General features: G+C 44.6%; 1 protein-coding gene across 2 annotated transcripts in view; it reads right to left on the bottom strand.

The window, feature by feature from the left end:
• LOC308068461 (unconventional myosin-X-like) overlaps positions 1-20,513 on the bottom strand; it is a 93,684-nt gene that overhangs the window by 54,470 nt on the left and 18,701 nt on the right. The window contains exons 3-12 of one of the 2 annotated variants that reach the window (XM_080399133.1): positions 19,246-19,404; positions 15,485-15,672; positions 15,108-15,242; positions 10,398-10,522; positions 9,047-9,060; positions 8,322-8,406; positions 6,644-6,747; positions 5,131-5,260; positions 4,243-4,361; positions 376-522 (exon numbers count right to left, since the gene is read on the bottom strand). In XM_080399133.1, the coding sequence (XP_080255259.1) occupies positions 376-522; positions 4,243-4,361; positions 5,131-5,260; positions 6,644-6,747; positions 8,322-8,406; positions 9,047-9,060; positions 10,398-10,522; positions 15,108-15,242; positions 15,485-15,672; positions 19,246-19,404 (1,206 nt within the window). The remainder of the gene's footprint in view (positions 1-375; positions 523-4,242; positions 4,362-5,130; positions 5,261-6,643; positions 6,748-8,321; positions 8,407-9,046; positions 9,061-10,397; positions 10,523-15,107; positions 15,243-15,484; positions 15,673-19,245; positions 19,405-20,513) is intronic. The other variant, XM_080399134.1, reaches the window with a different exon arrangement.

A 20,513-nucleotide genomic window follows, 5' to 3' on the forward strand; every position in this document is an offset into this window, starting at 1 on the left:
TTGTTCAACATACATCCCTCATCAGCTGCAATCAGAAGCACTACACACAGGATTCTCAACACAAGGCAAAACAGATACAAACAAACAACATGCATGTAGAGGTTGGACATTTGTACACAAGTCAAAAATTCAGTATTACCTATCATAGCACATCTGTTTAGGATCTGTGTCACAAACCAGACCTTGAACATCAGCCTACATGAATACAGGTGGCAGAAATGGGCAGCTAAATATATCTTGCTGCTTTCCAGGGGCAGTGAAGAAATCTCAGAATACCCTATGCTAATCTAAACAGGATACAACCCAACCCAAAATCCTTCCTATATGCAGTGATGTCTCCAAAACCAACCCACCCTGCAAAGACAAAATCCTGACCTGAAAGTTCTCAAAGCCGAAGATATCCAGGATGCCCACAGACTTAAAGTTTTCCTTGCCCTTGATCTTCGTATTAATCTTACTAATGAGCCATGAAAAACACTGGGAATAGAGCGCCATAGAGAGGGAATCCCTGGAGTCAGCTGCCTGTAAATATATAGAGAAAAAATGAGTCACAGGGAGAAAAGGCGGCGTAAGGGGCACCAAAAATCTCTATAGGACCTTGGGTTCCTCCACTCCTCTTCAGATGTCTCATCCTCTATTGGTTGTGTATGGTGCAGTATTTATATGTATAGTCAACATTCAAGTTTGCAAATAACCCAGCAACACACAGATGTATGGTGTATGACCTTTAGGTAACTGATCTGGAGAGGCTGAAGGAAGTAGCAAAATCACTGACATCTTTTGGAACAAGTGTTGGGGCAGGGAAGGTGGCAAAATACCTCATGACTAAGCCTCCAGCAGTCATTTACATCACCTGAGCCAACATTTGCAGTGACCAGCAAGTTATCTCAGTTCAGTACTCCTAGTACAGCTGTCAAATGGGTGTCCACTCAGTTTTTCAAAAACTGGTAGGGCAGGATTTAATACAGTATTCTGTCACCAAGTTACCTCAAAAATCCACTCTTCAAAACCTTCCTGCAAACTGCATCATGTTACTGGAAGCCAGGCAGGCCAGCCAACAGCCAGGACACATGCCCCAGAAGAGCACAGATTGAGAGATCTTCCTGGAGCTGACCCAACATCCCATGCAGTGATCATAACCAAATGTCATAGGTGGAAAAAATGACTTAAATTGTAATCACTAACAGGCAGTAGATAACTGGGTGTCTAAAATTGAACTTTTGAAAGTCAAGCAAAAGCCTGCTACTTGCTAGCTGTAACAGGAGTGGGCTAGTTGCAAATTATGCTAACACTTGGACTAAACAAAAGTGGCATGCTCCAAATCCTCCAATTAAGAAAGAGACATGAGACAGAACCACAAATTAAGAGGCTGATCACATGCTATCCTTCTGCACATACACTATTTAGACTGGGAAACCAGGGCTTAGGGTTCTGGAAAAAGAGGAGGCCAAAGTAAGGGATCCCAAAAAGTGGATGTGATCCTAGAGAGTAGAAAAAGGGGCCAGGAAAGAAGATGGCAAAGATCTTGACTGAAAGAAAGACGGTGGAAATGGGGAAAAATCCTGGAGATCAGAGACAGGTGGAGACAAATGCCAGGGTATGCCCAAGGACCTTGGCTGGTAGTTCCCAAGACCAGTAATTGCAAGGAGCTACACAACACAAATCAACACAACTTTCTGTTCGACCCTCCTGGACAAGCAGCAATCTCCCAATTGGGAAAAGAAGTTGACATCTAATGAACGTAATGCTGAGGGATGAGTGAGCAAGTATGTGAAATAATCAAGTAGGGTAAAAGCTATAATCTTGTCCTTTCATAAATAAATCACAGTATCTACGTGAATTACAGGCTGTTTACTCTGTGTCATTTATGACACCAGGGTAATTCCTTCAGTAGGTTTGATCAGCAATGACAGAGATCTTCTAAATACACCCTCATGCTCTTCAGTTTTGCAGGCCTGAATAACATGACCTCTTCTGTTCTGCTTTGCTAATGGCCCAGACTAACTGCCTCTGAATCCTCCCGTCTCATCAAGCTGCAGAGGCCCAGCCTGCAACATCTTCCTTTTCACCCAGTCTCACTGTTTTTCTTTTCCTTTCTCTTCCTGGGTAGCATCTCCTCTCCAGCAGCCCAAAGCTGAGAACACACAGCAAGTTCTCCACAGAAGAGAACATTTCAAAGCATGGGCACACATGGCTTTTCTGGGTATTTCTTCTCTCTGTCAGATAGTCTGTCTTACTACTTGGGACTGAGAATGCCCTTGAGGCCATGCCTCTGTATTGTCTCTGGCTGGACTCATTTTCCAGGAACAGGACCTCCCCATCCAGCTGTAAGCAAAGCCACTTTCCCCACAATATGGCTCAAATGACGTTCTCAAAGGCTCCTTTCATCCTCCCAGCTTTGCCCGCCTTCAGGCCAGTTCATCCATTCATCCCACTGAAATGTCAAAGCTCAGATGGGTAACGAGCCCATTACATAATGAGAAATCCCTGGCAGCTCTACCAATGCATTCCTGCAACAACACACGGGAATAGGTGGGCACAATACACCAGGGCTTAAGCAGGAACAGTATTTACAGGCCCAGTGTTCAGCGTACAGGCTCACCTAGTGAAGACAGCCTAGTAGTAGCTTGCTATAACAATTTTCTAGCAGTCCCAGTACTTCACTGGGCTGCACGCAGGAAGCATGGGGTCCAACATGCACAAATGTCAGGAATAGCTATACTATCAGGGAAAGCTCTGTCCAGGGAGACTCTTGTAAATCCTACAGCTGCGCACTGTTGCTCTGGACTGCATGGAGCGTCTCTGGCATTATTTGTTATCCACCCTTGTGCACTGATATAGAACGATGTGGCTTATGTAGGACAGACAACTGAGAAGAAAAACTATGGTACTGGACATCGAGGATATCTACCACAGACTATATAGGCTGAAAAACAATTTTCACACAATTTCATTGCAAAGAAAGGTCATAGACTATGAAAAAAATATACCATTTCTCAAAAGCAAAGCTTAGTTTGCGATATATTAGCAGGTGTGTTCGCAGCAAGAAAAGAAGTGATTACTCCATTCTAATGAACACTGCTGAGACTTCAGCTTGAAATTGGCATTCAGTCAGGAGCACTCCACTTCTTGAAAGATGTGGGAAAATAGAGATAGAAGAAGAAGAAGAGATTTAGAAAATTACTTACAAGGCAACATTGAAGGAACTGGATTGTTTAGCTTAGAAAAGAGAACACCACATGAAAAACTTCACAGAAGCAGAAGCTTATAAGGTGGACAGCTTGGGGTGTCAGAGGTAATCTAAGTATGAGGAAAACTTTTCAGCTCTAGACTCCACTGCAGCTAGAGCAGGATACTTACAGAGGCTGTGAAATTCCTTCCATGGGAAATCTGAAGGAAAGTTAGACATCCACCAGAGAGAGCCTAGTAACCAGTTTCTCTGCTAATGTAGAGGTTGGACTGATAAACCCTCTGCGGTCTGTGTGAGCACAAGATATCCATTATGGATGTTCATTTTCCTATAACATGATGCTTCTTTCATCCTAGTAACCTTATTCTTTGTTTCCCAGCGTCTTGGATTTTATTAATGACAGAAGATTTTTTAGTTATCTGTGCATGGACCTAAAACACCAAGAGTGCCCTCAAGTGATCAGCAACACCACAAGTCAAAGTTAGTAGGCACAACACTGTAATGAACCACAGAGAAATGTAATAGATAAGCAGGACTGGCTCCAGTACACAGTACAGGTTCAGAACACGAGAACTACGTATCAGTTTATTTGGTCCTCCTTTGTGGTTCTATGGATACACTAAGAAGCTACTGTGGGGTTACAACCCACCATCTACCAGATGTTTGGTGGTAACTGTGTGCAAGATTTATCTTCCAATAAATGCAGCATAACCTGGGAGTTCTGCAAGGTAGAAGCATGCACACATGCAATTACCACAAAGCATCTGATGTATATTCTGCATGACACAAGAATGATCAATCCCTGGTAAGCGAAGGTGACTTAAAATCAGTATTGTGCATTGCCATTTGCAAGTGAACTCCTCTGTAAAGCCTAAAAAGCAAAGTCAATACTGTGTCCTGAACTACCAATAAGGGAAAAATATTTGAGGATACAGCAGAGCGCCTAGGGGTGTAACAGGGAACCCTACAGTCGAATGGATGAAACCAGAGGGAGACAGAGGGCCTAGAAATGCAGAAGTAGCAGAAGCAGTAGCATACACTAGGACACTTACCTGCTCCACAGTGAGAGGGGAGCTGATCTCTTCCCCACGCAGAATCATGGACCTCTGTGTCAGTACTTCAGAAAGCTGAAAGGAGTCTAAGCCCAGGAGGTCACTGGCAATGTTCAGCACTAATAACAGAGGAGGACACGTTTTTCTCCTGCACGGACCCCAGGGACTCCTACAAGGCACGTGACTAAGCCCCAGCACAAAACACACTCCTCTTAACTCTCTTTGGCATACCCAAAGCTGTACATTCACATATCCATTCTGTGGCAGGGTGAGCACCTATTATGGGCCCCAGTCAGACAGCCTTTCTGCTGACAACAGGAAGAGCAAAACACTGTGTAAAGCTCAGCACCAACAAAATATTTATTGAATGAGAAGATATGTTTTCCTAAAGGCACAATAGTGCAGTCTGAGCATGAGATTGCTAAACCTAGATGTTCAAAAAGAGAGGCAATTAACTTAAGACTTGAAGCACTCACAATATTTGCATCTGTCTGTTTAGGGATTCACCTGTAACAGAGTGCACACTAGCAGACGCTTCAAAGGAAGATGTGGGAAAGTCTCTAACAGACTACTTTTATCTCAAATACCCTCCTGTTCCTATTTCTTCCTGCTCTTTCAATGCAAAAGAGAAACTGTGAGACTCTGGACTCAGTCTGAGAGTATCCAGGAAGACAAATGGATCACAGGGCCACAACCCAACTGAATTATACTGGTGCTCTGGAGCCACACATCCTGTAGCAATGCTTTTGCAGGGTTAAACTTCAGGGAACTTGCTGGCAAAGGCACTGCAGACCAGTATAGCAGAGAGAGAAAGGATGATGGAGTAAGCTTCACTGGTGGTCTTATGGGGCTTTGCATGGTCTACCAAGTTGCTAGGGTCCTACTTACCTGCTTTTGTTGTAATCTGGGCCCCACCAGCTGTCATGAATTCAACGTTTCCCAAATGAAGTGTTCCAGAAAGAAGTTTGAAGATGTCTCTGATTTCTTCAGTGCTGAAGTCCACCACTTTCATGGCAGTCTGTACAAAACCATACAGCTAATGTTGGCTGTACGTAACTGTACTGTGCAGCTGCAGTACAATGCAACTGCCACATTCATGCCCAGCTCATACAAGATGTAAAACTCAGAATTACAGTCATTGTGACTCAAAGCGAAAGAGGATGGCACAGCCCCTCTCTCAGCTATACATCTTGTCAACGACCTTCACTGTCTCCCATTCTCTCCTTCATTTACCCTATCCCTATCTAAGGCAGGTGGGCATCTGCCCGATCATCAACTTGGACTTTGCTGCTGCCCTTGCCTGTCTGTTACAGGAAGAACATTGCCTGTGTGAGGAAATCCTTCCCTGAACACTGACACTACAGGTTACAGATATCACTGGACTGCTGCTACATTCTGCCTTATTGTCTTCCCTGAAGGACAGACCCATAAATATAATTTACCCTGATCCATGTAACCCCCTTAATTTACTCTAACTTAGAACAGTAGATCTATGCAGCAAAATTTAAAGCCAGCATTTCAGCATTAACCGCTAGAAGGTCAGAAACAGGTTACCAGATAATGAGGAAGTATGGCACATTCCCTCTGTCTTACTGCATGCATGTGAGCCAGGGTTCTTCTGGTATAAATTGACTTTGAGAGGCAGGACCTAGTTTTCATGCATTCACTCTGTCGGTAAGGTACTCCAGGGTTCTAGTTCCCTTTTTTCCTCCAGGCATCTCCTCAGCTGAAGTATAAATGCCATGTCACCATTGAAACCTCTACTGTACAGGAGACATTTCCTTCCCTCAGATCACACCTTAGCAGGAGCTACTGAAATCCTAAGCTGACTCCTCTCACCTTGCTTACCAAGTTTCACCTACACCATTAAAACCCTCAGGCCAATAACCACTTATCAAACAGAACATGAACTGCATATTCATCCTGCTAAACCCATAACCTCTGGTAAAGTTACAGATGTCTATAGAAATCTGTGTGGTATTTCAGAATATGCTGTTTTCACAGGTGATACAACTTCACCAGACCATTTCTGGAGAACACTGCCTTCATACCAAACTGTTCCCCTTCTAATGGTTAGCGTGAGGTTTCCTGCATTGGGCCATCTAGAGGGCTTTCAGGAACCACTATGGGGTAGGGGGTGGGGTTCATGCTCCCCAAAGTCTCTGTCATCATTCCATATTATTATTCAACCTTGACTGTTTCCCAAATTCCTCCATTTCTGTACACTAAAAACACTCTTTGAGCCTTGTTTTTACCATAAACAGAGCTAAGTTTCAGGCTTGTTGAACACCAGATTTTGGCTTAGGGCAAATAAATTCTGCCTGTAAGATCTAGACCCTGCAGCATGTTTAGCCCATGAGATTGTGCCCAGAAGTTCAGGAGGAATTAGGACAGGACTCACCATGACCTTACTGAACATCTCTACATCATTCAGGTTCTCATCAGTCACACAACCAGACTGGTTTAAGTAGCGATAAGTCTCTGGCTCAGACAGGGAGAGGCTCTCTGCAACAGAGGAAAGGGAGGCAGGGAAGACAATTTTGCTTAGCAGTCAGCCTTTTCATTCTATCGTCTTGGTCCCCCAAAACAGTGTGTATTATTACCATAGGGAAAGTTCATCTGAACAGATTCCATATCCCTCAAAAGCTGCACCTAGGCAGTGAATGCACCGGGGAAGGGGAAGAGGAGGGTGTGCAGTAACAAAGCTTGCAAATGGTATGCAAAATTATTTAGAGCAGTCAAATCCCAAGCTGCAGAGTCGCAGAAGAATATTTCAATACTGAATTGACTCAGAAAAAAAAAAACACAAAACCCAGGAGAGAAGATGAAATTCAATCTTATAAAGTGTAGAGAAAAATAGTCTTAACTATACACATACAGTAATGACCTCTAAATTAGGTATCACCACTTGAGAGAGTTCTGAGAGTCACAATAAGATTTTTGAAGACATCATCTCAGTGCTAAACAGCAGCCAAAAACTGAACACAGTTCAGTTCCTTCCGTTTTAAGAAGGAACACAGAACATAAAACCAGAATCAGACCTCTGTACTTAACTATAGCACAACTACATCTTAAACACTATCTGCAGGTTTGAACCCCCATTTTGAAAAGGATAGAGGAGAACTAAAAGATCTATGGAGAAAAGAGGCAAGGATAATCAAGAACCAGAAAAACATTAAAGATGGGAGAAGTGAAGCAGCCTGGGACACCAGCTTGGAAAGGGAGATGGGGAAGAACAGCAGAGATCTGCTGAAGAAAATAATCTGGTTCGTATGCTTTCCCCAAGTACTTGCTGATAATCATGGTCCTCACTATTTCCCTTCTGCTTTACACGGATTTCTGAATTGACCTACATGGCCATTCCTGTAAGAACTCCCTAGAACTGAAGCCCTACTCCACTCTGTCAGGCCCAACTCTTCCATCTGATTTCTCTGACACACACAGAACAAAAGCATAAAGAAATTCTCCAGTCCCTCAAAACCAGGCTGCAACTGTAACATGTTCCTGCCCGCCTATCTGACCTGTCAGCAAGTGCTCAGGGCAGGTACGCACAAATGTTGTTAAGGGGGTGCTGCACTACAAAGAGGACTCTTTCACAGCCTGCAGCTGCTGCTTTCTCTGCATGCCCTCTTTCAGACCCACCTCTCCCTTCCCAAGGTACAGAGCTATAAACACTTTGTTCAGATACTAGATATGTTTTGACTCTTGTCCTGACTCTACATCACTGGTCATTCCCATTCTTACCTCTCCTATTACCTATATTGAAGGGTTTTTGTAAAGGTATGTCTGTCAGTCCAACCTTTGAACTCCTTGAACAGCTCCCATCAGCATCTGAATCAACTTCAGCACAGACCTTCCCTTCCAGCTCAGAATACCTGAAGTGTCTTTCCTCATATAGTATTTCTGTCATCCTCAGTCTCTTTCTCTCAACTCCCCTTTCTGTTTCCCATGAAATCACCATATAGCCTTCCAGAAAAATATATCAAGTACATAAAATATCCATGCTCTAACTTACTTACACCTGCTTCACATGCTGGACTGGAAAGAGGACAGAGCCGTATCCCAGAAAATGAAATTACCTTTCTGCTCCCCACTCACACCAGCTAGCAGGGCATAAAAGATGTGATAATTCCTCTCTCCAGGGTTCTGGTGTACCACTCTGTTCTGAAACAAAGAATACAGGAATAGTGAGTAGAAGAGATCACACTTGTGATTGCAAAGGCAAAGAGAGGACCAGGATGCAGGTAAATAAATCTCCAGCGCTGATGCATAGAGAGGCTTCTTCCAGTTTAGTGATGGTGTTGTCTAAATAAGCTCTAGATCAAGATCTTGTCATGTGTGGATGTGCAACTGAGAGTGTACCAACTTCTCCGTACTCGGAGTGCACACACAGGCAAACCAAACCTTGTCAGTTCTGACCCCACTCCTCAGTGAGTTCCTGAGTCCAAAGTAAACCACACCAGAACAGAGATGTCTGCATTTGGAGTTGTATGCCCATATTCCTCTCCACAGAATTCAGTTTCCAAGTATTTGTTCTCTCTCCCTTTCCCCTTTGTAAATACCTTTTTCTTGGAGTCTCTCTATAAAGCACAGAGTTTATCAAAGACAGGAGAACAGGCTCCGATAGATATAGAACAAACAGTGTTCCTCCACTGTCCCCTTCCTCAGTTGGGGCAGTTGCAGTAGTAACACCTAAAGGGCTCATGTCTATGTGTTGTGACAGAGGCAGCAGCATCCAGGAAGAGATCTGGCACTGCCCCACTGTGAGAGGTCTCACCCGTCAGTCAGTAGAGATGATACCTACCTTTTCCAGTAAATCTGAATAGCATGTTAAGGAGAAAACATTCAAATGTCATATGCACAGATCTCCTGATGACTATCAAAGAATCTTCTAGACACATTGGAATGAAACTTGTAACAAGCACAAATCATTAAATAACTGACACTTTGGGAAGTGGACAAAGAGCAGTCCCAAAAATCATCTTGGATCCTCCTCTCTACTTCTTATCCAAGGAGGTATTATGTATAAAAGAGATATTTAAAAGGACAGGATCAGACAGAGCATAGAACCTGCACAATGGTGAGGTAACCTAGCAAAGGAGGAGCCACACCAGGGACACCTAGAAAGATTAGAGAGGCCACTCTAATCTGAAAGTCTGTATTGCACACAGTAAGTCTTGCATAAATTCTCATTGCTTCTGCAAGAGACCCCTATCTTTAATCTACTGAAGGAACAAAGAACAGAGACTAAACAATCTAAGCCTGTTATTTACAACAAGAGTAAATTCATCTGACTGCTACTCCACTGGAAATTGGTGTGGTTTGCAAGTCGTCAGCAGCTTTGTAGCCAGGGCAGCTTTAGCTGCCTCATGTACATAAAAGGTATATCAAAGCCTTTGGGAGAGGGGTACATGGGCATACAGGGAAGAAAGTGGTTATAGCACAACATAATTCAATTATATCCAGTCTTCCCTGTCCTTGTTTTCACTGGAACAGACTCCCCAGGCAAGAGGTCACAGCACCAAGCCTGTCAAAGTTCAAGAGGCGTTTGGATGACGCTCTCAGTCATATGATTTAGTTTTAGGTAGTCCTGTGAGGAGCAGGGAGTTCGACTCGATGTTCCTTACAGGTCCCTTCCAACTTGACATACTCTGTGATTTGTGTTCCAAGGCCCACTGGAGATGGGCAACCCAAATCCAAGAGTTATAACTGGCCCTCTAAATTCCTGGTCTCCTCTGCATATAGACATTGTGCAGAATATATTGATTCTTAGCTTGGTCTCACTTTTTCTAAATCATTAATTCATTGGCAGAGCTAGCATGAGGGAACAAACTTCTGGGAAAAACAGGATGCAGTCAACATGAGGGATCTTCCTAGGCAGCAAATTTTAGGGATTTAAGTATCAAGGTGTTGTGATTGCCAAAGTGAAAAGTCAAACTACGTCCCTTCCTAATTTAGTACCTAGACAAAAGGTTTCCAGAGTTAGGTGCTGCAGAGCCACAAAACAAACACTTCTTCCCTCTTCAAGTTGCAAATTTGCCCACAGTTATAAACTGGCTTTGAGAAAGTGTGATGCGGGATTTCCTGACCCTCTCTGAGCACCTCCTCGTCTTCACTCACTCCATCCATTTCTGGTTTACTGAAGAAAAGGATACAATCAGTTACTCGGCCTCCCTGGATGTGTCCATGTTGAGAGAAGTGCAGCTGAATGAACTTGCCAAAGCGGCTGGAGTTGTTGTTATAAACTGTCTTGGCATTTCCAAAGGCCTCCAGAATGGGGCTGCAGAAACAAGGCAATGAAGGTATGACGGGTGTACCATTATGAAGGTGATGAGGTACCATTAAAACAAAGCATGTGTCCAGCCTTTCACCACTTGCACAGTGTGCACTGCCATGTGAGATTAATTTGTTACAGCAACAGAGTGGACAAGCAGGAAGAGCTCAAGGGTAATAAAGGATAGCAAGAGCACACTGCTAGAAAAAATTTAATCCTTTGGGATTGGAATTAATTAAATCAGTCCCCAATCAGTATGGGCAGCTGGTCGAGGGCATTCCCCACCGATGTGGCTTCAGGAAATGAAAGGTGGCAAGACCCAGCCAGGCTGCATGCTTAACACAGCAGCATTCCATCAAATGGGCTTGCATTTTTTTCAGAAGCATCAGATAAATAAAGCAAACACTGTAGCTTTAAACCACGTACTTCTGTTTCCACTTCTGTCTTCGAAAGAGAAGACAGTATAAGTCATCGCTCAGAATTACAGGCAAACATTTTCAAACTAACAAACAAACATAGTCCTAAATCAATTGTTTGGTACTGAAATTTGATTCTGGATCACAAAGGCCCTTGTTACTTAAATCTTGCTTAGGCTGATACAAGCCACATGGCTTCCAAGTAGAGGCACTATACACGCACTATAGATTTGAAAAATTCATTCTTTTTTCTAAGCCACATCATCCACTTCAGGAAAACAATATGTTGAAAAAAAAAGTAATCTATCACCAAACTTCAGACAGGTGATGAAGAATTTTGTGTCCTGGTCACATTCCTGTCTTCATTAGGTTCACACAACATGGAAAATAGTGAGTTAAAATGGAACTTCGTTCTTGCTCCAAACAACAGTACAAGTGAACAGCCTAAACCATTCAAAAATGATGGATCCAGGATTAAAATATTCATTTTTGCAGTTTAGCCAATTCTAAAATAATCTGAAGGCCTGACAAAGTAAGGAGTCATGGAGATGCTATAAGAACAGCCTGTATGTAGTCACATTTAATTTTAAAACATACATAGTTTTTAACAAAAATTATTGCCACCATTATCCTGAGAAATACTGGCTTTTTAAACATCTCTTTTGATCTACTGGGCGGTTCCTCTGGAGACAGGAGCAGATACAGGATTATTCACAAGTTAATAATTATAACATTACAAATAATCACAACTACAGATACTGCTGGAGTTTGCTGAAAGCTTCAGCCCTTGCAAGTGTTGGCTAAGAGAGAGCTGTGATTGGCAGAAAGGCCCAACAACCTTCAGGAAACTTCAGGTAGTATTTTCCTTATTTATCTCTTGAAAATATCTTTTTAAAGAAACAAAAGCATAGAAATTAAATTGCTCTGTTATAATACATTACAACCACAGAAATCTCAGACACAGAAACCTGTCTGCACAGATCAGGAGGTAAGTTCCTTGCCCTGGAGAATTTGCCAAGACCCATGCCTCTGAAACAAGTATGGAAATAAGGACATTGCACAGGAATATCCCACTGAGCACACCAATGCCATGAATCAACAAAAATGAACGGGGACAACCAGAAAAAGGGAGGACAAAGTTATGTTATACAACCATCACAGTTGCAGTGAGAGCGCAGTAGCCAGCCAGCCAATCTTTATGGCTCTAAATCACGTTAAATTAGATAAGCAAAGCACAAGGAAGTATCTTTATAGTTTATTCTGGCAATGAGCTCACACACATGAGTGCGGAAGTCCTTCAGGGATCGGGAGGAAACAGGCACGTGGGTGTCTGAGGCTAGTGGCAGCTGCAAGGCAGAGGGGTGGGTGAGCTAACACAGCCAGGAATGAGGGCAGGTGCCTGCGCCAAGCAAACTGCCTGCACCAGCGGGCGCGTCACAACGTGGCATTTGATGCAGCAGTGAACTGTGCAAGGCGGAATGGCACATCAGGAAGGTGATGCTGGCTGCATGTGGACAGGGTGTGTTGCAGGACTCAAAATGATGGGCAGTTTCAGCAGGGCAGCAGAAAGCAAAGCCCGGATTTTAGAAATACTGCAGTATATGCAGCTCCAGGATTCAGATGCATAGCTGAAGACAAAAAAGAAGATTCAAAGATTAGAGAGATGAATGACAGGAAAGGTGGCTATGCTGTCAGCAGTGACACCCAACATGCAGAAAGGAGCTTCAGAGTGAAGCAAGCAAGAAAAAAAGCCGAGAGGAAAGTTAGCAGAATTTTTAATGGACTGATGGATATTTTCAAGGAAAATAGACCAAAATTTACTGTGCCAAGGGAGTTTTCAGAGCCTGATTGCTGAGAAATATACCAAGCATGAATGTTACAACACATAAAGAAATGATAGAAAGCTGACATAACACTTTGTTTATAATGCTGTCTGAAATGGATTCTTTATCCAGCATTATTCATGGTTATATGCTGGGGTGCAAGAATAGAAACCCACCATAAGCTAACCCAAGGAGGGCCACTGGCAGAGCAAGTGAAGCTAAACTGCAAACATATGAGGTAGACACTTTAGGAGTGGCAGCAGCTTCTGGCTCTGGTCCAGGTTTTCAATTTCTTCAGGGAAAAGGTGAACAACCAGATTCTCTTGCATTCGCATTGCAATAGCTCATGTAGCACTAGAGTTGCACACAAACAGGTCTTGAGCTCTTACTCCACCTCACTGCTGTAGGATCTTGCAGACTCAGGAATCACCTACCTACCGTCGTAAGCTTTCTAGGTCACAGTCAAGTTACTGCTTAACCACTAAGTGGGTTTGAGCCTTCTAAGCCGCTTGCCTTAAAGCAGATTTTGCAGATCTTCAGTCATGACTGTATCGTACTTAAGAGCTTTCTCCAATTTGCCAATGTCCCTGGTAAAATCTGCACACCTGCAAAGGATAAATCATCCAACAAAGGTCTCTCGAGCACCAGGTCCAAAGGCAGCGACCCTTCTGCTCAACGCTGCTCTGCTTATAAAGATCCTAAAAACTGCAATGTTCTTGCAGCTGCCACGTTAGACACTGCATGTCTGCTTAGGCTATTTTCACCACAGTTACTAATAACTTCTTTGCGTCACCGTCTTCCAGGAAACATTCCTTCTCTCTACTCTCTGGGCCCTGAAATATGCCACTTGCATGAGAGTCACTTTTACACAGATGGTTCAAAGGATTCCAGCTTATTACACAACTAGATCCTGTTGCAGACATCTGAGTTACTCCTCTGCAGGTTTCTGCAACTATCAGAGGCTCAAACTGGGACCAACTTGCAGCCTTGCCCTTGACGGTACTGAACTGAAGAGCCCAGCAAGGTCCTCCAGTCACAGGCAAGATGGTCTTGTGTTGGAAAACCTTTGTTTAATTTAATTTATTAAATAGAATTCAGGTGTTAAGAAAAAGGAGGACACAAACAATAAAACAGACACTTAAGTAAACACCTTTCTTTCCTCTTCCCAAAGCTGACCTGAAAGTCAAACACCTATTGCCCTCCTTTTCTTAGCCTCAGCTTCCATTTTTACCTCAGGTTACCACCAGTCCCTCGCAACTCCCCCCACAAGGCAGCACAGGAGGCTGAGGTCACACACAACTGCTTCTTTCTGTCACTCTTCGGTTCCTTGTTTTCGCTGCTGCTCTTCACCTCTTTCTGGTTTTCCTCAGCTGCACTTTGCTTCTTCAGGTTTTCCTGACACTTTTTTCCTTGGTGCCCCCATTCCAGCGTGGGTCACCCATGGGCCGCAATCCCTCAGGGGTGTCCCTGCCCTAGTGTGGGCCACGGTCCCTCAGGGGTGTCAGGACCTCCTTTGGCATGAAGGATCCCTGACAGAGCATGCCTCCATCCCCTCACGGCTGCCAGTTTCTTCCGCAGATACATTTGATCCAGGCGCCGCACACCTCCCTGCCTGCTCGACGCCTTGGCAAGGCTTCAGCAGGTGGTGGTTATTGCAGCGCCAGCTCCAGCCGAGACCAGCTCTGACCAGCCCAGAGCCTCCTCCCAACACAGGCCCCAGCAAACCTCCTCACTTGTGCCCCTCACAGATCCCATGGACAATTCACCATCAAATCACCTCCTGGGCAGCAAGAGAGCTGTAAGGCAGCGCAGAGGACCCCTGAGGGCAAGAACCACCGGTGGCCTGAAACAAATGGAGGCTGGGGGAGAGCAGGGCTGAAGGAGGAGACCAGGATTCAGAGCATGACCGAGACTCACCACAAGCACGGCCACAACCGAGAGCTATGGGAGATGGGGATGACCTGGGAGAGCCAGGGAGGAATGTTAACCACATCCCCTCCGGCTACTGCCATGGAAGATGTAGAGTTGGGAAGAGGGACAGTGCAGCCATGTGGGGGTGAGCTCAAGGGTGCAGCCAGGCAAGCACGAGGGATGGGTTACTGAAGGAAGGAGAAATCCCAGCCTTGGCTACAGCATTAATTCTGCAGCAGCCATGTGCACGCCACACTGCTATTGGAAAGAAACCTAATGCATCCACAGGCAGCTGGGAGAGCAGCCAGCACGAGGCATCCCGGTGAGACCGCAACCTCTGCATTTCCCTGACATGGCACGGTTCAGCTGCGTGACCCTCACTGCCCAGGTCTGGCTCCGGCCACGGCCCAGCTGCCCCACACGCCCACGAGGTGACCGTACCTGCTTTCCAGGATGGCTTCTTCCACGCGAGTGCTCTTCTCTGATGCAGGGGCCCCAAGGGAGGTTTGGCTCATGGCCGACAGAAATTTCAGCAGCAACTTGGTGCTCTCAGTCTTTCCAGCTCCACTTTCTCCACTGTTAAGAAAAAATATACATTACATTCCCAAATCCGGGACAGACAGAGCTAATGATCATCCCACCCACAGCAGAATAATTATCTCCAGGGATAAATACATGGCATCTCCACTGTGGCAAGCAGGGATTAGGCAAAGGGCAGGGAGGATGGTGTGGATATTTAGGAAGATGTCATTGCAAATGGAGCAGCAGGAGCAAGGCATGTAATGAATCAGGGAGTAGCTGGTTCTCCCATTTCTAACCTTATCAGAACACACTGGCTGTCATGACGCTTCCACAAGCAGCAGTAGCACTCGTTAGCAGTGGCGAAGATATGGGGAGGCAGCTCACCCAGGCGGTGCCTTCTGTACAGGTCTATGGCATCCACACTGTACAGACCAGGGATGGGTTTGTAGGGATTTACTGATGCCAAGATGGAACCAATGTTTGTCTAAGGGGAGAAAACAAAACACAGCAAGGACATAAAGCTCCTAAAAAAAAAAAGAAATCACTACAAACCTGGACCCTGAAATAACTCATGGTGAAGGCAGAAAGCCTAAATAAGGAAGCTGGGCTTCAGCAGAGAGCTCCCCAATTTGGCAAAGAATATCAGACCCCAGGACAAGGGCTGCATAACTCAGTACCGATGGGACCGTTTGAATTTTGCTGCTTTACAATAAAATGCTCTTAGTCTGTTGTCTGTGTTAGCTTAAGCTTATGCAATTTAAAAACATGAAGCTATCTTCATACCCAGCTACCCTGCACTGTGCTTGAGGCTGAAAGCAAAGCCAGGACTGAAGGAGTGTCAGGAGATACCTTCAATGCCCCTATCCACAGCCTTAAGTGAAGGGGTCTTGGCAGGGTTGAAGCACCTCCTGAACAAAGAGGTGGGATACAGACACAAACACACACACACACACACACAAAGAGCCACTAAGCATATCGGGGGGGGTTCTGCTGAAAAATGTGGGTTGGAGCAGCTTAAATCATTTGGTAAACCAAATCAAAATTGACAGCTGAAGATGAAGCTCAGGATTTCAAGTCAAAAAGTTTCTACCTTTCCTACTAAACATTTTATTTTGAAAATATTTATTTTGAAAATCTCACAGTTCAAGAAAAGAGTTAGTAAAGTTTTAAATAAAATACCCAAAGCCTAATATTGAATTTCAACTGTATTCTTTTGTGAAGTCAGAAGGAAATTAATTTTGGTTTTTGGGGCATGATTTTTTCAGTTCAGCCAACCAGCTCAGATCCAGTTATTCTCAGAGCTGCAGTTCAGAGCAATGGTGCCTCCTCTCTCCTAACAATGACTTTGTAATATGGTCAACATCCAGCTTAAATCCTGCTGCTGGTGCGGGGGTCTCCTTCACAGGGGCATCTGGGACTGCTGTACTCCAGGAGTACCTATTCTTACTAGGAGTGACAGAGGGAACGCTTAGATTGCTGCAGTATATGCCAAGCTTTGTGGCTAGGGACAACATCTAGTATTATTTCCAAACCCTGAACTAGGAGTCACCACATACATATCCAAGGATTTGCATGCACCCATTGGAGCTGTAAGCAAAACACTTGGTGACAAAACACATGCTTTCCCCTTGCCAAATGAAATCTAGGGGCATACTGCAAAGCCAAGCTTTGAAGATAGAAGCCAGATTGATAAGATGCTGTAGTCACCAAAATATTTAAGGCTCATTTATTAAAGCAGCAGTCAGAGATCATCGGGAGGGGTAACATCACCTAGGCCTAATTGCATTAGCAGTATGAATAGTAAGAACAAGTCCTGAGGACCCTCTGAGATGGATCTGTGTGGGCAGAAATAGAATTAATTGGTGATGAAAGCAATAAGCAAGCAGATTATCTCTGGCAAGACAGGTGGGAGGAAATAGGAAAGCACTGAGAGAGAAAACATGGATCAAGAAAAAGCACTGTACAAGCAGTGGGGGAACAGACGTTCAGAGACTACAAGACAGAGATGCCCATCCTAACACTTCACAGCATTTTTTCTCTCAGATGTTTCATTTTGTATTTCCCACTCTAGTTTCAGCTCTCCCAAGGAACAGAGCTCCCACCACAGTCCCTTCCAGAAACTTCTTCCACTACAGCCATCTCTTTCAAAGGTGTTTCTAGGAAACTTTTCCAGCTCTCAGTTGCAGTGTCCTCATCACCCTTATAGACAATATAGCAGCCACTCTATTAGCAAGGAGTGGTCATCTGCAGAGGACTCTGTAGAGCAGGACAAGCCACACATGGCCATTCCTTCAGGTGAATTTGTTTTCCAGAAAACGATTATTTTTTTCACCTGTTTCTGATCTCACATGTTTCCTTAGAAAGATTTTTGGCCCTGACTGGTAGACATAACTCCTGTAAGTACAGCTTCATCTGCGACCTTAGCCTACTATGTTCTATCTGTGGAAACCCTTGAGGATCATATTAAATGAACTCAAGCCCTGTAACATTCATGGTATTCACAGATCACGCAAGTCGTTAGGTGACACTACAGCTGACACTCCCAATTCCTGCTTAAATGAAAACTATATGCAGCTGGGCCATGGCAAAAACTTATAATTAGCAATAAGGTAACTGCAATATTAATGTCTGCACTGCAGAAATGCAAAACAGCACTTGTACGGTTTGGTGACCCCCAGGTCAGACACTGCACAAACATATACCCAGATCCAGTCCCACTCCAGGAGGGGCTTACAATCCTTCACTGAGGAGTTCTTCCCAGTGCTGAGCATGTTACAGAAGTCTGACTCCTTCATAAATGTCAAAAAAAAACCCAAAAATTCAGATCTGAGGTGCACAGCTGACACATTCAGGCACTATGCACAGGCAAAAAATGACATCCTATTTAAAATTTTACACCTGGATGGAGAAGGCACAAAACTAATGAAGGAATGACACATCAGAGCTAGAGGAAAGGCCTAAGGAGATACAGCTGCTGTGACACTGTCACAGTGCTGGTGTTGTGGCATTTCTAGTGCAAGACATAGACTGAAAAGAGACCAAGGGCCATCAAAAGAGCATGTACACGTGGGTTCTGCCACAAGATCACAAGGCTGTGTTGACAGACAGTAGGCAAGAGGGTCTACAGCAACAAAGAGAGAATTTGCAGCCTCCTCTGCATCCTGGTGCAAGAGATGGTTCAGGAACAGGGTCACTTTATTGATCATTTCCTGGAATACAGGTATATATGGTTTGGTTGCCTTGGTAACAGTTACTGTGCAACACAGAGATTTACATTTTTCCTGTCATAATCCAAAAAGCTCTGGGTGTATGTAGCATGGACAAGCAAGGTAAGAGTGAAGCAAGGTAATGTTTTTACCAAGGTAAATGACACTCTTTGTAATATACACTCCTTGTCCCCTTCAAGTCTCAGCAGAGCCCACTGCCATTCCAGCACTCCAGGGATGCCTCATCCCAGGTGTGCTTTCCCTCTCGGGTCCATTTTCTGATGCTTGCCTCCTTCCTGAAGGCCTGAGAGGGAAATCACGAGATGCTTTGAGTATTCACCTGTGCAAGGAGAGCAGAGCAACTCAGAAAAGGTACAACTGCTTGTAAAAGCAGATTTAGGCAACAGGTTTGCTTTCCTAGTTTTGTTGAGCAGTAGCTTCGTCTGTCCAGATCAGGAGGGATACTCAGCTGCAACTTGTGTATGCTGCACTTTGCTTAGCCATATAAACCTCTGAACAGCAACAATGGGGAATGTGGGGAACATGAATGCCAGCTTGTAAAACACAGATGTTCATGGAGGACACAGAGCTGCAGAATTGCCACAAGGCCTAGAGGTGAATGTTCATGTTTTGGAAGTTCTTCTATAGATGCAAAGAGGTCCCTCTGGTAGGGATAGGATCTTACAGGGCTGATGGAGCTGACAAGGCAGAAAAAACCTCCATTTCTAACCACATGAAACAATGCTTTCAGGAAACAATGATAAAATCAGTATTTCACATGCAAAGTGGCAGCCCCAAAGCGAAACAAGAATAATTAGCCAGAAGGGACGTGGCCCAGCTTGAGCACTTACATAGATGTTACCCTGTTGATAGCGCTGGTGCAGGTTGAGCAGGATGGCAGCTTCATGCAGATCTCCCAGCATGGACATATCTTCTACCACATCCACACTGGTCTGGTGCATTGGCAACACTTTTTCTCTGGAAAGAGAGGCCTTGGCATACTGGAATACCTGGAAGAATGAGAAGAAAGGCAAATAAGCTCATGACACCTAGGCACACGGTCTGATTCCCTACCAGAAACATGCCCCTTTCCACAGCTTTATCCTTCAGCACTGGAAAAGGAAATGAATAAGGCACAGATCTGCTCAATATTTTTATAGTCATTCTTCCATTTCTGTTCCTACATATTTGAGCACTCTGGTCAGAAACCATACAGCACACTCCCTACTTTTCCTACAGAGTCAGTCTATCACCTTTGCTACTGACAGGGACAGATCAATGCAAGGTTACTTGATTTTTACCAAAATCCCCTTAGCAGGAGCATGGCACCAGCCTCCAGCTGCACTAGGCTGTACAGGTATTACACACCGCACTCATGACTGTGAACGACGATGGCAGCTGCTCCCAAGAGACCAGGGACAGTCTTTCACAAAATACAGATGAGATCATGTTTTTGACTGAGGGGAGGCTGGGACAAAGCTTATTCACATTCCAAGTCTGGCCTTGCACTCTCCATAGGAGCAGCCAGAGAGTGTCTGGGAGAGGTTTGCCATGTCAAGAGCAAAGGAAAGCAAAGCAGATGAGAAGACAAAGTACTGTCATCCTGTGTGCATGCTGGCATGCATGTATACAATGCAGCTTTCAAAATGTTTGTACAGTGACAGCTATTAACTTCTATCACTGCTTTGGGAAGTACCCACTTCCCTCTCTATGCAGTTGCACTCTACTTGCCTCAACTGCTGCATCTTTCTTCCTGCTAGAGCTTCCTCCTCCTCAATAACCCACTCTTCAGCTATCAGGTCACCTTCTTCACCCCCTTCAACACAGCTGAGATTATGTGACTGTTCCCCTCCACCATAGCCACATCCCAGCCCTTCTTTCCTCCTCCTCAAGCACGAGGATGGCATTTCACAAAAGTTATTTCAGTTGCTTCCCACTCTCGGATTCAACCATGTGCCATCTCCCACCCAGTATCCCAAGCTGTGCTAGATGGTAAGACCCAAGACAGACAGATGGGAGACTTCATACAGGCAGTCTGGAGAAGCAAACAAGCAAACTGGCCCTCAGTAGCCCTTCCAAAGAAACTGGGCTTTTCCTTCCCTTCTGGGGCTCTGGTCTC

Source organism: Falco punctatus (genome assembly GCF_963210335.1).
Source record: "Falco punctatus genome assembly, chromosome: 8".
NCBI lineage: Eukaryota > Metazoa > Chordata > Aves > Falconiformes > Falconidae > Falco > Falco punctatus.